The sequence below is a fragment of the Convolutriloba macropyga genome, chromosome 2 (assembly GCF_964194025.1).
Source record: "Convolutriloba macropyga chromosome 2, txConMacr16.3, whole genome shotgun sequence".
NCBI classification, from domain to species: Eukaryota; Metazoa; Xenacoelomorpha; order Acoela; family Convolutidae; genus Convolutriloba; species Convolutriloba macropyga.
Window position 1 is genome coordinate 20,076,220 of NC_134469.1, and position 18,467 is coordinate 20,094,686.

Genomic DNA, 18,467 nt, shown 5'->3' on the forward strand with positions numbered 1-18,467 from the left:
CATCCCTTCATTAACATTGCAATAACTTTTAGGCGGACTGTTTATGCAAACATTTTTTACTGATCTTGCAAAATGAAACAAAAGAAGCAAATTTTAGTATCAATAGACTACAGAAAGTTTGAGAGTCATGGGAAAATTTTGATATTCACTGAATACTTTGACTGACAAATTCACCATTTAAAGGCTGTCGGCGAAAAATGGGTCTCTTGGTTTTTTATTGTTTTATTCACCTGCGCTTCTAGTTGGAACGGATATGCTTAAATTTTTTACACGTCCCGATAATCTCATAACACAATACCTGAATTAGATTTCGATGGTAGTTTCGTTTTGCTGGACTTAGCATTTAGTTTGCGTACCAAATAAAAAAATTGAGATGCTGACGTTTACATCAATTTCCCGCAAGTGTTTATTATTGTTTATTTTGATGTTCATCAGGTACGTTCCAACTCTCAACAGTATAGCCACAAAAAAAAGAGAACATTTTGGATTTTTTGCCAATTGAATGTGGTTACCTTGTGTTTTGCGAGGGAAAGGGGAACATAACTTCGGAACAGAGCTATTGAATCTGCTGACAAATGAATGGCCATATTGAGATTCTCGTAGTTTGGTGTCTTTATTACAACAAAGATCTGTTTGAGACACTTGACAACGGGTCGTTGCACTAATAGTGATCTCCCTGTAGTCCGGTTGATGTACTTTGCTTACTAACATAAATTAATTCTTTATTTTTATTGCCATATGCAAATTGCGCAATGTATTTAAAATAATCGGTACGTGATAACTAAATTCTCTCCTAGAAAATTATACAATAATAATATTGTTTCTGCGTAATCGCAGCGGAGCAGCAATAGGCTGATTAAGTCATTTTCATTTCTGCGTGGAACACATGTTTCATATTTCACCCGCCGCCTCCTGTGTATTAACTGCGCTCATCAGAAACATCTTATTTCAGTTTTGATTCAACAACAGCAGTATCAGCAGACTATTTCCTTCACTTTGATACTGACGAGCTACAGGTGAACAAAAGGGAGTTGGTTGAATTCCAGAAGGGCCAGCTGTTCCAGGGTGATATGGTTGCTACAGAGCAAATGTGCGGTCTGGTGTGCAAGAGACATGACTGGTGCAAAACTTTCAACCACCATGCTTTGGGAAAAGTGTGCCAGCTGATCATGACCGATTTCAGACTGCTCAATACTACGCAAGGTAAATAATATTACCACACGGTTGTCATCGCCATCTAGAAGTTATCGAAAACCGAGGCGAATAATCGATTCGAGAGGGTGGTAACAACAGTGTGGTAATATTTGCTATCAACACTCGTTGCGATTACGACAGTTGCATAACTTACCGATGAAATAAAGTGCCAGCGCCGAATTATTACTACAAAAACCTGAAAGAGTAGCGAATTTTGCGTTGGGACAAGACAAAATTTTTCTTCCACTCTTTTCTCGCCACAGTTGCCATATGAAGAGTTGCGAGAAAAGAATGACATAAAACATAGACTAATCAATTGCAGTGTGGTGTGTAAGTTATGCAACTGCTGCCATCGCGACGACAGTTCATTGTCACGAAGTTCCCATCGCTCTCTCGAATTTATTCAACGACTATTTTTTGCGTTTGACAATTTGGCGATAATATGACGATAACAACTGCGGTAATGGTAATTTCCATATCTCCCATATAGTTACAGTGGCCAAAAAGACGATTGTATCCGAAAGTAGATATTGTTTCAGATTTTTGTAGTGTTCATCGAATACTAACAAGTTTCTTCATCGCTATCTTATGGAACAGTTACAACGACAAGAGTTCAATATAAAGTTAAGTTAAAAAAAATATATGAATTGTAGTGGACCGATAATCGAATTATCAAATAATGTCACGATGGAATATTTAACGAAAAAGAAAACGCTATATTGTTTAATGTCTGCTCATTTTTTCTCTGTGTTTTGTGATACCCAAATTTATTACCAAATTTATCATCATCCTTGTTACATTCGAGCTTGTTGATTGCGAAAGATAAGGCAGTGTAAATAATGCATAAATCGAGCTTGATACTGTGACAGGAAGCTCAGCCGTTTTTTAATGTACTTGGCTTGTGGAACAAACCGTTGAGTAACAAGAAAGAACTGAGAGAACGGGTTATATGAGGTGACTAATTTAACAAAACTAAGACTCGTTGATCTGTTAGAAAATATAGTAGGCATTTAAGTTAAAAAACGTTTTGGCTCAAAATCCCAACTTCTTCTTCATTTTCACCTCAATTAGGCCTGCATAGACTCCCCCAGCAGAATTGGAGTTTTCTATTGGTTCCAACAAATTTTTCAATCTTTGTCTATTTTTTCGAAAAACTCGCTATTTGAGAATATTTATGAAACGACGTTTTTTCTTCTGAACAAATTTCATCCCCTTTTTGGTCGCATCAAAAAATAGCACAACGAGTTGGTTCGATCTTAAGTCCTATGGGTATGAAAAATGGCTCAAAAAGCGGAAGTCTCTAGCGCGTTCTGTTGCTAAATTTTTTAAAACTTACTGTTTGACTTTTCCTTGGCTTAAATTAAAGACAACTTATGCGAGGCCATACAGAATCGGTGCGTCGCAAGATGCTTCTTTGTGATGCTTCTTTTTTCAAAAGCGAATTTTATTGATTCCAAATGAATTTTTTTCTGAGATAAGACGCAGAATGGGACTTTTTCCGCTTTTTGGTGGGCCTTTCTTTATCTGCATTAGAGCCATTTTTCTTCTAATTAAAAGATAGAAGGAGCATTTTATAAGAAAAAAATTTAACATTATGATATTCTTGAAATATTTTGCAAGATTAATTTTTGTTTTGAGCTTTTCTCAAACTCTTCTTCTTTTGTGGGCTTTTCTCAAACTCTTCTTCTTTTGGGATCTTTTCTCAAACTCTTTGTCTTGTGGGAGCTTTTCTCAATCTCGGGGGTTGATAAGAGAGTTATTCAGTGCTGAACCATAGAAAATACATGGTCATTTTACAATGACTAGTACTTTGCTCATGGTATTTTATAAGACTGGCTTTTCTTCAAACTTCGATAGATTTTAGCTGCCTAAAAGCAAAATACTCAATAAATATGTTCCAAAAATATGCAATGATGCTACAGAGCAAATGTGCGGTCTGTGTGCAAGAGACATGACTGGTGCAAAACTTTCAACCATCATGCGTTGGGAAAAGTGTGCCGACTGATCTTGACCGATTTCAGATTGCTTAATACTACGCAAGGTAAATAATATTACCACACGGTTGTCATCGCCATCTAGAAGTTAAAACCGAGGCAAAGCCGAGTTGTCGAATAATTGATTCAAGAAGGGTGGTACCAGCCGTGTGGTAATGCTTAATATATACTCTCGTTGCGATTACAACAGTTGCATAACGTACCGATGAAATAAATTGCCGGCGCCGATTTATTACTACAAAACCTGAACGAGTAGCGAAATTTGCATTGGGATAAGACTATATTTTTCTTCCACTCTTTTCTGGCCACTATTGCTATATGAGGATTTGCGAGAAAAGAATGACATAAAACATAGTCTAATTAATTGCAATGTTGTGTAAGTTATGCAACTGCTGCCATCGCGACGACAGTTCACTTTCACAAAGTTGCCAACGCTCTCTCAAATTTATTCAAGGACTATTTTTTGCATTGTATCATTTGGCGATAATATGACGATAACAACCACGGAAATGATAATTTCCATATCTCTCATATAGTTAAAGTGGCCAAAAAAAACAATTGTATCCGAAAGTAGATATTGTTTTAGACTTTTGTAGTGTTCATCGAATACTAACAAATTTCTTCATCGCTATCTTATGGAACAGTTACAAACACAAGAGTTCAACAAAAAATATATGAATTGTAATGGACGGATAATCATCGAATTATCAGATGATGTCACGATGGAATAATTAACAAATTAGAAAACGCTATATTGTTTAATGTCGGCTCATCTTTTCTCTGTTTTTTTTGTGATACCCAAATTTATTACCAAATTTATCATCTCCTTTGTTACATTCACCTTGATGATCGCAAAATATAAGGTTGTGTAAATAATGCATAAATCGAGCTTGATACTGTGACAGGAAACTCAGCGGTTTTTTAAATGTACTTGGCTTGTGGAACAAACCGTTGAGTAAAACGAAAGAACTGAGAGAACGGGTTATATGAGGACTCGTTGATCTGTTAGAAAATTTAGTAGGCATTTAAGTTAAAAAACGTTTTGGCTCAAAGTCCCAACTTCATTTTCATTTTCACCTCAATTACGCCTGCATAGACTCCACCAACAGAATTGGAGTTTTTTAATGGTTCCAATAAATTTTTCAATTTTGTCTACTTTTTTAAGAAAAACTAGCTATTAGAGAATATCTTTGAAACAACGTCTTGTCTTCAGAAAATTTTCATCCCCTTTTTGGTCAGATCAAAAAAATAGCAAAGCAAGTTGGTTCGATCTTAAGTCCTATGGGTATGAATAATGGCTCAAAAAGCGGAAGTCTCTAGCGCGTTCTTTTGCTAAATTTTTTTAAACATACTGTTAGACTTTTCCTTGGCTTAAATTAAAGACAACTTATGCGAGGCCATACGAAATAGGAGCATCGCAAGATGCTTCTTTGTGATGCTTGTTTTTTCAAAAACGATTATTAATGATTCCAAATGAATTTTTTTCTGAGAATTGGACTTTTTCCGCTTTTTGGTGGGCCTTTCTTTCTCTCAGATAGAGACATTTTTCTTCTAACTAAGTGATAGAAAGAGCATTTTGCAAGAAATAAATGTAATATTCTAATATTCTTGAAATATTTTGCAAGATTAGCTTTTGTTTTCGAGCTTTTCTCAAATTGTTCTTCTTATGGGAGCTTTTCTCAATCTCGGGGGTTGATAACAGAGTAAATCAGTGCTGAACCATAGAAAATACATGGTCATTTTACAATGACCAGCACATTGCTCATGGTATTTTATAAGACTGACTTCACTATAAGACATCATTTTCATGAAAATGATTGTCAGCAGTTTCATCGTATATTCAGTTTCTGTGAACTCAGTGATTGTGGTAGATACGTGAAATTAAACTGCAAAGGAAAAATCAAATTATCCGTCAGTTATCTTTTTTTCAGGAACTGAAGCTGATATTTACTTTTCAAATGTTCTCGAGCAGTACTGAAAAGCTGGTGATAAACAAAATAAAACTGTTTTGAAGTAAGATGAAAACTGAGCTTTTTACCAGCAATGGTTCTTCAAAAGATCTGCAGGGTTCCAATCAGCTTATGACAACCATTTACCAAAAATTTTGGAAAATTTTTGAAAAAAAATATTTAAAAAATATAAAAATTTTGTCAATGTTTACCCATTTTTTTTAAATTCCAGATGATCAATCAACGCCATTGACAACTGGCTGGCGACACTTCTCTCCAAAATATTTTGTCAGAGGAAGTGGGAGCAAACCCATTGACCAAAGCATCCGATTGTGGGTGAACGAAACCCAAACGAACGACAACTCCATCTCAGTTCAATGGTCCGCGGCTGAACAGGGTGACTTCTCATCGTTCGTCATAACTGGGCAACAATTGGACATTACGAATGTGGACCACCCCTCTCAAACGGGTTTGATCGCGGCAGATTTGATCAGCCACTACCCTAATGCACAGACAAGGACCTTCACTTCGATTGGGCACATGATTCCCGGGGTCAAATACAACTTTGAACTAAAGTGAGTAGCCTCATTAACATTTGAATGAGTGACCTCAAAGTTAGTGGCTTAAAAATAAAATTTTAAAAAAGAAAAACAACATATAAAAGAATGATAGTTTTGCGATTTATTGTAGTTTTTCTCAAACACAATTATTAGTCCTTGTCTCTTATACCCCCCCCCCCCCCCGGAGTCTCATTCGACTATACTTCACGTCATATTTTTGGCGCCATTTGATGCGCTTTGTCTCTTCAATCTGGAAAAACTGCTTAACTACTTTTCACCTGTGCTGGAGTCTTAAAGATTTTAGAAATCCTACCCGGGATTGAGATTCAGCTGTGTTTACTCGTAAAAATTTAAACGTGACAGGGAAACGCAATTTCACTTTTGTCCCAGTTTAATAAAACGGTATATTGATCCCCCACCCACTTTCGGTAGATTAATGCAAAAGGAAGCATTAGTTTGTTCATATATGGATATTACTGAAAAAAGTGCTCACGGAGAAAAGAAACAGCAATGTTTTGTTTTTCAGTTCATTCTACAATGGCGCAATAGCGCAGATGCCTTTGTACACAAGTGAGTCGACCTTCCCTTCATTTGTGGTTGAGAATCCATCACTGCGGGTCATCACCTCACATACAATTGACATACACTGGACATTCAATGGCAGTGCACAGGTACAGCAACCCCCATGTTATCCTCAAAATCTTCGGAACTGTCCCCGACCTCCGGTAGAATGTAGCTTGCGGCCAACTAATCCTATGTAATATATAATTTTACTCGGGCCAGAGTGTTCCGGGTAAGAATTGGCGAGAATGGTGGTAAGGTGGGGAAAATTGAAACAGTGAAACAACGGTAAAAATTCACAATATAATGGTGGTATTACAGAAGAAACTTTTCATTTAACGATGAAAAATTCCTAGATTAAATTAGTCCGATGCAAAAAAATGTTTGAAATAAATTTTAAGTATTTCCTCGAAGGGTCTCCAAAATAAGATCTATAGAATCACAGGCGCTTATTATTGCACCAAATTATGTCAACATTGCAATTTTGATCATAAAACGTCAGTTCATTTAGAATTGTTGTGGAATAAATTGCAATAAAACAGGAATTCCGAGGTGTCTATTGTCCACTCCCCTATGGTGTCAACGCTAAAAATCGCTAAAAAACTTTAAGATTTACAGTGAATACGATGAAAAGAAGAAAGAGTTGATATCCTTAGCGTTGAATGCGGTGAAAAAAATTATCCGCTAAGAATCGCAAATCTTACAAAAATTGACCGCTATATTTACCAAATATTTTCACCGCAGAAAATGTTGCAAAAAGATGTAACAACAGCGGTGAAGGCGTTGAAAGCGGTGAAAAAAAACAATTCACAGCTAAGAATTGCAAATCTTACAACTTTTCATCGCTAAATTTACCAAATATTTCTACCACCAAAAAAAACAGCATATAAGATGTAAGAACATTGTTGAATGCGTTGAGAGTGATGAAAAAATACACTGCTAAACACCACAAACCGCAAACATTTTTGACCGCTAAGTGAGCACAAGTTTCCATCGCGGCAAATTTTGAATGAAACTTTGTAATATTTGAGGAGACGGCCTTGAAAGCGTTAAAAAAGTTTCACCGCATTTACAACAAATTTCACTGAGTTGCGCAAAAAGCTGCAGTTGTAGTCGTGTTTTTTTTAAAACGGTTTTCTGTTTATGGTTACCGTATACTACTCTTAACTTTCCATTTTTGTTCTGACCCACTTTAGTGGGGGAGGAAATATTTGCTCAAACAATTATTTTGTTCTTGACCGATTGATATATTCATCGCAGTGGGTTGCGCGAGGTATCATTAAAAAGCCCATTCAGCCTAGAATATATACCTAAGGAGATATTTTTGATTTTTTGTTTTTCCCCGGGATCATAGAGTTTTAAAGTTTTATGCTCATTTGGTTAATTTTCGTTGTTATTGTTCACATTTTTCCCTATTTTTAGAAAATTTCTTTCAGTTTCGCCAAAAATTTGTTGAAATCTGTACAAATAGTATTCATTGATTTTAATCTAAACACAACGTATACAATTCACACAAAGGTATTTCGTTACAACCTCTGCACCAAATGAGATAAAAACAAAAATGAATTCAAACTCATAAAATTTTGATGCAGCTTCTCTTACAAAAAATACATTTTCATTCGTTTTTAGTTGGATTTAATCGAATAACGTTTTTCGAAGATAGGGTTTTTCAATAGAAGATAGAGTATTTTTGGAGTACTTTCTCTAGACAAAAATATTATGTTTTTATCGGTGCAAGTGGTGAGAAAAAAATTCAATGCTAAAAACCGCACATCTCACGTCAATTTACTGCTAAAAATTACAGTAAATTATTTTGCGTTGAAGATTTGCGGTCTTTAGGGGTGAAATTTGTATTTTCATTACGTCGCGTTGGTAGCGGTGTATTTTTTTTTTCACCGGTTTAGCGGTGAAAATAAAAAATTCACCGCTAAGAACCTCGCAATGCGGTGAAATTTGTTTTTTCACCGCTTTTCTCCGCTGTTCTTTCATTTTTTTTCGACAAAACCTCAACCGGGGCTTTTATCCCCGATTTATAGCGGTGGAATCGAAGCCATCCGGGTGTCACTCAGTTGTGATAGCTAATCTCACCTCATATTAGGAAAAAACCATTATCAGTGAATAAAATTTTGTCTTGTTCACATATGTTAATGAAAACAAAACCTCTGTTCACCGCGGAAAACGAATCAGTTCCAAAAATCTTTTATTTTCTTTCTCAAACTCCACCACAGTGCAAATAGCTGTGTTTTGACCCTCAATTACGCAATTACGCGTGCTTTTTTACAAACTTACGTGCTATCTTAAAAACAAAAAATCTAATAGGTGGTCATAACTAGCACTACGGGAGAAATATGGACAAGACAAAGTCTAAAAAACGCAAAAAAATTTCTGAAACGTTGGGACCTCATATCCAAGGGAGCAGGTTTATTCGAAAATTGTCTTTATGCTATTTTAATTCTAGATCAATATGTCTGAATTTGTTCGTCCACAATTTACTGCATATTCAATCCAGGAAAATTTTCAAAAAACATATGTACCTTAAGTGAGCATTGTCGCAAAACAAATTTTCGTGATAAAACCGTTCTTAGAGAAAATGGAAACCAGAAATGACACTCTCTTTTGGCTTCCTTTCTATGAGCAGAAGATCTTATATCTGTGCACATCTTAACAGCGTTGTGCATTTTTTTTTTACTTTGAATGTCTGCCCAGTCGAAAAATAATGGATAATTTATAAATATTTATAAATTTTTTGAAAATAATGGATAATTTATAAAGATTTATAAATTGGTAGATTATAATTCAAAATTTATAAAAATTTATAAATATTTTATCAAACGATTTTCAAAAGTTTTCTTTAACTCACGCAAAGGCTTTTTGCATTTCACATTATCTGAAGCCATTCAAAAAATCTTAAAAATTTTTAAAATAATGCATATTTTATAAATATTTACAAATTTCTTAAAATACTGATCATAATGATCATGCTGATCCTACTGATCATGCTGATCATACTGATCATGCTGATCCTACTGATTATGCCGATCCTACTGATCATGCTGATCCTACTGATCATGCTGATCCTACTGATTATGCTGATCCTACTGATCATGCTAATCCTACTGATCAACATGTTAAATAATTCAAAAAAATGCATATTTCAATATTTAATTTAAAAAAATGCAAAAAAGTGCTCCAATCTCAATAGCATGGGCATTTTAACTACTTAGCTTGTTTTCGTTTAACCATAAAATTCTTGACTGGGCGCGATATTTAATTTTGGAGCACTTTTTTTGCATTTTTTTTTAAAATCAAGGTTTTTTTTGCCTAAGTGTGCTTGTTACATGATACCCGAAATTGTGTGCTTTCACAAATGAATTTTCGTTTTTTTTTGCAATTACTATTACAATATAGTTACAGTTATCTGCTTTGATGTTTTTGTTCTTTATTTCGATGTTAAATATTTCAAAAAGATGCATATTTCATTGTTTAATTATAAAAGGAATGCAAAAAAGTGCTCCAATCTCAATAGGGTGGGCATTTCAACTACTTAGCTTGTTTTCGTTTAACCATAAAAATCTTGACTGGGCGCGATATTTAATTTTGGAGCACTTTTTTTGCATTTTTTTTTTAAATCAAGGTTTTTTTGCCTAGGTGTGCTGGTTACTTGATACCCGAAATTGTGTGCTTTCACAAATGATTTTTCGTTTTTTTTGCAATTACTATTACAATATAGTTACAGTTATCTGCTTTGATGTTTTTGTTCTTTATTTCGACGTTAAATATTTCAAAAAGATGCATATTTCATTGTTTAATTAAAAAGGAATGCAAAAAAGTGCTCCAATCTCAATAGGGTGGGTATTTCAACTACTTAGCTTGTTTTTGTTTAACCAGAAAAATCTTGACTGGGCGGGATATTTAATTTTGGAGCACTTTTTTTGCATTTTTTTTTTCAAAAAAAGTATAGGTTTTTTGCCTAGGTGTGCTTGTTACTTGATACCCGAAATTGTGTGCTTTTGATTCTTGGTTTTCATTTCAATTTTGTATTTGAAATTCTTCCTTTCATTTTTAATTTTAGTTTTCTTGCAATCAGTATTTTTTTTGGAGCTGAGTTTAGCGCAGAGTGTTTTTTTTAGCGGGACAAAAATTTTTGTTCGAATTTATAAATTAATCCAAAATCTTACAAATGTTTTATAAACTAATCCAAAAGTTTACAAATAGTTTTTAAAGTAATCCAATTATTTACAAATAATTTATAGAAATAATCCAAAGATTTATAAATAATTTATAAAATAATGCAAAAATTGCGAAAAATTTGTAATTAATTATAAAAATGATGCATCTTTTTCGCAAATGTTTATAAACTAATTTATAAATTTTTATAAATTATCCATTATTTTTTGACTGGGGGTTGAGGAACTCAAGCAAACAAGGCTTTAATATATTGTTTAAGAGAGCATAATTTCCTTAAAATTTTTGTTAAATTCATTTCATTCAGGTTTTGGAGAGTACCTGCCTCCTACGAATGAAACTATACAATCCTCTGCATATTGATTATTCAATACGAGCGTCAATCGGTACCAAATTGTTGAGTAACCCTACTCACTTTTTGTCACAAGATTTTACTTTTCCTATCTTAAAACATTGTTCGCATAAAGTGTTCTTACAAAGGTAGTGCAGTATATGGAAATTTCAGTCACTGGAAGTTGAAAAGTGGACTCTACTTTCCGCCGCAAAAATAGTTTTTGTGGAAGCGCTTTCCACAGAACCTCCGTAGTTAGATTTTACTTTATTGCAGCATAATCGCTAATTCGAGTAATCAATATTTATAAAGTGTCTTAGTCATACCTACCGCACACTTTGCTTCACTTCAGTATCTCTTCACTTCAAAAAGGATTAAAAGTTCTGTGAAATACCTTTAACGACAAACTTAACTTCTGATCAGATATTTTGGAATTATTCACCATTTTAGACTACTTAGTTGCTGTATTAAAAAAAGACAATAATGCAAAATTGTAAGTTATCAAGCTCAAGATGTCAAGTGACAAGATTCAAAAAACCGTTTTTTCGGTAAAAATGCATCACATGAAGCTAATTGAAGCCTAGCTAATTAATAAACAGAACGCGTCTAGATGCAAAATGTTGCCACGCAGAACGGAAAGACGTGGCAACATTTATTGCTTAATTAACCAAAGCGCCTAATTAGTAACCGAACCGTACCTAAAATTAGTATAAGAATATCATGCGTGAATTGATTTTCAATTTCACGACCAACTTGCTCTACTATCGCCGGGTCAAAAATTACCGCGTATGCACATATTATGAAATAAATTTTAGTATTGAATCAGTTTCTTTACAAATGGTTTGCGATGGGATCTGTATTAAAATGAATCACTATAATTCTTTATGTTTAGAAACTTTCCCATTTCATCAAATGTGAACTTAAGAAATGATGCGATGGAAAACCGTTTGCATTCTGTCAACGTTGTTACCTACAGCCAATTTAGGAGGCTAATTTGACTTGTAAATCACGTGACTAACAGTAAAACAATGCTTGAATAGGTCAATTATTGACTACTGATTCAAACCTTGCTCAGAGTACTTTTTCCAAAGAGCAAATTTTGAAATTTTTGCTAATTCTGGATGAACATATGCCATCTAAAAATTTTGCAATTAATGCAAGTGCGCGCTTATTACCATTTTACGTAGTTTTTTGAATATTTAATTAATGACAATATTTCGCATGATGCCGTTTCGAACTCAGAACTGAATAATTAGTTTTACGATTTCTGATTGTTTGAAAAAACAAGTGGGTCAAAGATATAGATTAATGACTAACAACAACATTTAAATTAAAAGACCGAGGGAATCTAACTGCCTCGGTGGAAAGAAAATAAAAGAAAATAAAATAAAATAAAACCGATTTTTCGAAAAAAAAAACAAAACAGAAAGCGGCATATAAATGTCCAACTGCTCTTTAAATAATTAACAAATTCAGCAGATTGAAATTTGGTAATGAAAGAAACACCTCTGTTGTTGAAACCCAAAAACTTAAAACTTAACTCTATACGAATTGATAATACTTTTATATATAATTTTTGTCGTCAAAACTTGAGACTACTTATATCACATTTCCCTTCCTTGTAAAAAAAGGATAATTTCACCTTTGAAAACACCGTTTCCCTGTAAAGGTCAACAATTTCTTTGCAAATTGTCTAAGGTTCAGTAAGTTAATGCAATCTACATCATGCTGCAACTGCTCTTTGTATAACAATTTTTATCTGAGTGAAGTTCCATGTTTGTAATGGAGCTTCGATATTTCAAAAAATTCATTAGTACTTTTGTTGCGCTGCTCTTGTTTTCTTGTTTACTTAATTTTGGTTTTTGCATGATACCATTGTAGCGACTCTCTCCTTCCAATAGAAACCGTTGAAAATCAATGATTTTCATCACATAATTTATCTAACATTTGTATTTATTCTGATCGTTTTCAAAAACTTTTCAGCAAAATAATCAACAAATTTGAACAGGGTTTTTTGGCTTTTCTCTGAAAATTTTATCACATTGGTATATTCGGTAAATACTTCGCCAGTTTGTAGGAGCCGTATTCTTACGAATTTTTCCTTCACAATTTTTTTTGTTTCCTTTTAAAAATCAAGTTTTAACTATCACTTCCGTATCAGAGAATTTGTTATCAAAAAAATATATTTGTTAATTTAAAAAAAATCAAAATCTCTTCGTTGGCTTTTTCCTCATGAAAAGAGCCGCGATACGGTACCCATATACACATTACTCTATTTCCCTTTGTTTTTTCCACTATATTTCCATTTTTCCACACATATAAAAATCTATCATTTTTTTGACTAAATTTAATAAATTTGCTATTATTAATTGTAAAACCTAAATTCACCATTACTATCTCTAATACCTTTATCATCAAATGGATCAATAGCTATTTTATATTGTTCTTTAGTTTCTACATGATGTTTATTACTAACAATAGTATAATTAGTTACATATTTAGTTTTACCTTCATATATAGCATTAGTATAATCTTCAATTGTAATCTGTTTTTTAATAGTAGCTTTAGTTATACCTTTTAACTTTTCTCATCTGCTCTTTTAACATTATTGTAACAATGTGCTTTAGCTTTAAAGAATCATGCTTCTATAAAAGTATCATTGGGTAATTCATCTTTCATCTTACTTCACTCATTATTATGTAAAATATCTTTTATCTTATCCATTTCCTTTTCTATAGTACTATCTAATGGAATATTTATGTTCATAAATATACTATCTGTATCTGTGTAATGATAACTACACTCTAACTCTTTCTCAAAGTAATCATATATCGATTTATACATGGATAGTTTAGCTTTTTCTAATATAACAAAACCAATATAATTAAACTTATCTAATTTAACATTACCTCTCGTTTTATGTACGGCTACTAAATCATCATCAAACTCTACAGAATATTTGAAACCAATATTTTCTACAAATTTAATATATCTATCTACATCATTAACTAACTCTACATCTTGTCTATTATATACATTCTCTATTGTTTTTCCATAGAAGGCATTATTCATTAACTTAAAGAATACATCCCCAAATTTATCACACTTAGTTTTAGCTTCTTTTCTTTTCTGAATATTAAACCCAATATAAGGCTTTAACCACTCACTCTTACTATACTCTAACTTTTGCTTAATTGTAATATCTTCCAACTTCAAACCACTAGCTAAATACCAATCTAACATCTCACCATCAATTACATAATCGTTTTTATCCGTTAACTTCAACATTAACATCTCATTGGTTTTATATCCTTTCTCTTTATTTTCATTTTGATAGTCTGTAAACTGAATAATGTTAGCTTTTGTCTTTTCAGGAAAGAATGGATATTTCTTTGTTTTCTGTTTCAACTCATCATTATACTTTATATCAATGGTATAGATATATCCAGTATTAGAGCTAGATCTAGTATATACTGTATCTGCTAAGCCAGTTTCTGGATCGAGAGTGTCACAAACTTTGATCTCGCCAGTAGGTAAAGCTTGAACCATAGCAGAAGCATACAATGAGTTGAAGTCTAAATACTTTAAATAATTCTCTTTCCCTGTATACTCAGGATCTATTTCTTTATTTTTATATTTTACATGACAATCACTTAATACTGAAGCTAACCCACCTCTAATACCATGTTGTATTGTATCATAAATATTAACTGTATTTTCTTTATAATATTTAAGTCTAACATTAGTATATTTCAACCCACACAACCAGGTTAACCCAGGAGTAGAATATGTGTTACATGGATCTATTTCATAATATTCTAAACACATAGCTCTAAATTTCTCAAATACATCAACTGATAATAATACATCTGTTTTAAGATATAACATCACATAATCCTTTATTGTCTCACATCCAGTATTTTTCCAACAATCTATTGCTTGCTTATATTCTTTATCTGTAATACCACTTTGTTTCAACTTGAAATAGAATGCTTCCTTAGGTGGTAATGTTGTTTCATATAGTTTATCTATACTATCAAACCATTCATGTGGGAATATACCTTTACGTCTTTCTAAGCCACATTTATTTAATGTTATACATTCTTCATTACTCAATGTTTTACTTATAGCATCTAAGCTAAGTGGATGGAAGAACCTAAACATATCTAACGCTTTAGCATAACCCATATCAATACTAATATAATTCTCATCAGTTTTAGTTAATACTTTAAGTCTAATGGGACTCTGTCCATGGTGTTTCTCACCCATCTTCTTTGCTAGTTGAGTTATAAATAGATGATTATCATAATTAGAAGAATTAAATGCATAAATTGGTACGAATGTTTTCTTAGCTTGGAGGTTACATTTATTGTGAGCAAATCCTCTAAATTTACCATTCAGATGATCATGATCTCTAACGACGTCTTCGCCCAATTTCTCATTACAATAGTAACATCTACTATATAACGGAGTAATACTATCTTCTTTCAATGGAATATTTAGACTAAATATACCTTTAAATAATTTGTTATAAGGATCTACTATATCCACAAACCAATCAACTACTTTATCCCCACAGTTACATTCATACTTATCTTCTAATATATCAGGATAGTCACTTTTTATATATAAACCACAAGCAATAGGAATGTGTTTACCATCTTTTATAATACATTCAAAATCATAATACGTAGCAAATGGTACTCTGTTTTTATAATGGAACTTATCAAACTTTAGGCAATCATCTTTATGGAATTTTCTTCTTCCTACATGTTTCTGTGTATTACATAATTCTAAATGTTTATTTAATGCATCTTCTGTTCTAAATGATACACAACATTTTAGACATGGATAACATATATGCTTAGGTGATTTTCTTAATAAGAATGATACATCTTTACATAGGAGGTAATGATTATCCCAGTGTAATATATTACATCATTTAGGATCATTATGATTAATTAATACAGGATTAATAGTTTTATTTTTATTTAGATTAAACACATTGAATAATTTTTTATCTTTATTTAATTCTTTTATTTTCTTTAAGTGATAATAATCATATGGGGGTGTAACTCCTATTGGTAATTTTTTCTCATTAATATATTCAGGTTCATTATAATGACTAACTCTACTGGGATTATGTGGCGCAGAATGTAGATAAGCAATTAGACACCATAGCAAACATTTATTATCAGTGATATGTATATTAAGTATATATCTAGATGTGAATGGTAACTCAGTATCACATCCACCACTTGGATAAAACCTATGAACATAAATTGTCCTATTAACAAATCGTTGCATGTTCCATCCAGATTGATTCATTTCTTGTTCCTGCATTCTTGTCTCAAGTTCCCCATTCAATAAATCCAAGTCATGTGCACCATTATATTGCCTAGTCATTAACCTAAAGGTGAATTCGTTTTCTTCTAACTTATCATCTGTAGGTTTTGTATACTTAACTACATCAAAGGTGTTAAACTTAATATGTGGATGTATGTTATGCAATGACTCCAGTATATTCAAGAATTTAGGATCTTCATAATTACTACTAGTTATTATTATTTGATTATGCTTCTTGTTATGATCTAATCCTAACTCATTAACTTTACCTCGCCACTTCCCATCAACAAGTTTTTTCTGTTTAACATTTTCTTTATGTTCTTCTGATTCATTGTGTTCATTTTTATTGTTATATTTATTATTCCATATATTGCAATATCCTTCATTTATATTCTTATCTATATCCTTATCCTTATCCTTATCCTTTCCCTCTACATTATCTAGATGCATCTTTGTTTTTAAATGTTGGTCAACACTATATTGACTCAGACTTGTCTTACATATCACACAATCAAACTTACTTCCATTCCTTACTATTTCCCCAGTAACCAATCTTACATTATTCCTATGTTCTAACGTTGCTACATGTTTATTATAGGCAGTATTATTATCAAGATACATATCACAACAATCACAAAACTTTTTTTTTTCTATATACTGCTCATCCAATTTTTGTTCTATATCCTCATTAGTAACTTTTATTCCATCCTCATTAGCACTCTCAATAATTTTATTTCTACTATACATTCGCTCATTTTTTTTATGTTTAAGTGATTGAATGTGTCTGCTATAAATCTTTCGAGTTATCTCTTCATCACATTCTTCACAACTAATCTTATTTGTTTTAGGTCTTTGGACATAGACAAAATCATCAGATGAAACTGAGTCTAAATCTGAGTCCTTATCCTTATCAGAATCTACATCTTTATCCTTATCAGAACCTAAATACTTATCCTTATCAGAACCTAAATTCTTATCTAAATCTGGATAATATTTTGCTTCAACCATTCGCAATGACTCACGCATATCTTCTTCTCGTTGTTTTAATTAAGTAACCTGTTTATCATGCGACTCTTTTATTTCTTCATTTATTTGATTAAACCTTCTGATTGATTCTAAAGATTTTTCTAATTCTACCTTTTGTCTTTCCTTATCTACTGGTTTGATTTCTTCCCTTGGCTTGTTTTTATTTTTAAACATTTGGACCGCCATACTAGTAGAACTAGATGAAGCTTGTCCATGAGATTGAGCTTGCTCACTTTGAGATTGGACTTGACCTCTTCCAGTTAGAATGTTCCCGTTGTTTTCCTGCACATTCATTTTTATATGCCAAACTTTGAAATAATTTTATTTATATACCTTTTCAATACTATAAAAATTATTAGTACCAAATGCGATAAATGGAAAAATAAAGCTTGGTGTTGGAGTTGTGATGAATGCCAAAGTAAACCTTTATCATGTTTTGTATGTGATAAAATTATAACATATAGAGAAAGATATAATCATATGAGTAAGCATTATAATGATCCAGATCAATATCTAACATGTCATAAGTGTAAAGTAAATAAACATATCTCTCACTATAGATTCAAACATTACACTTGTAGGATATGCTTATATCTCAATAGATATAGATTTGGTCACACTAAAGAAAGATTTAAAGAACATTCAAAGAAATATAATATCCAAGAAGCTGGTTCCCAGATCAGCGAAGCTGGTTCCCAAATCAAAGTTTAATCCTATTAAAATGTTACTTGCGTTCCCGTTATTTATTATATTGGTATTTATTATTGTAATTGTTTATTGGAATTATGATAAATATTCTGATTTAAGGAAGAGATTCAAAGTATATAGGAATATTGTTCCAGAACCATTTGAAATTAAAAAACATAACTTTATTATTTATGGTCCATCTAATTCTGGTAAAACAACTTTTATAAAAGATTATTGTGGTTTGTATGAGACTGTTAATGTATTCTGTATTGATGGTAGTGAGTGGAAAGGATATAATGTATATGGTGTTGATGATTTAAATTTATTAGATAATTTGGATAGTTTTGCTAATAGTCTTATTATATTTGATGATATGGGAGAAAACTTTAGATTACCAGCTATAGACTCATTGTTTTCTAAAGGTAGATATCACAATATTAATATAATATTTGTAGGTCATACTGTAACAGATTTAAATACTAAAGCAAGAGATAACACCCCAGCTCTATATATTACTTTAAATAGTTCACAACAATTCTTTGAAAGAGTACAAGAGAAGTTTAAAATTGATTCTAATCTACATAGATTTAAACATTATAACTATGGTGTAATAAATTATAATACTATTAGTGAC

At 32.2% G+C, this 18,467-nt stretch overlaps 2 protein-coding genes across 2 annotated transcripts in view; both read left to right on the forward strand.

The window, feature by feature from the left end:
- The window catches only part of LOC142357771 (uncharacterized), a 406,796-nt gene that overhangs the window by 125,667 nt on the left and 262,662 nt on the right, over window positions 1-18,467 (forward strand). The gene's annotated exons all lie outside the window — the stretch shown is intronic.
- LOC142334849 (uncharacterized) overlaps window positions 388-18,467 on the forward strand; it is a 49,992-nt gene continuing 31,912 nt past the window's right edge. Inside the window, exons 1-4 of the mRNA XM_075383176.1 lie at window positions 388-435; window positions 953-1,203; window positions 5,370-5,712; window positions 6,224-6,368. Of these exons, the coding sequence (XP_075239291.1) occupies window positions 425-435; window positions 953-1,203; window positions 5,370-5,712; window positions 6,224-6,368 (750 nt within the window). The 5' untranslated portion in view covers window positions 388-424. The remainder of the gene's footprint in view (window positions 436-952; window positions 1,204-5,369; window positions 5,713-6,223; window positions 6,369-18,467) is intronic.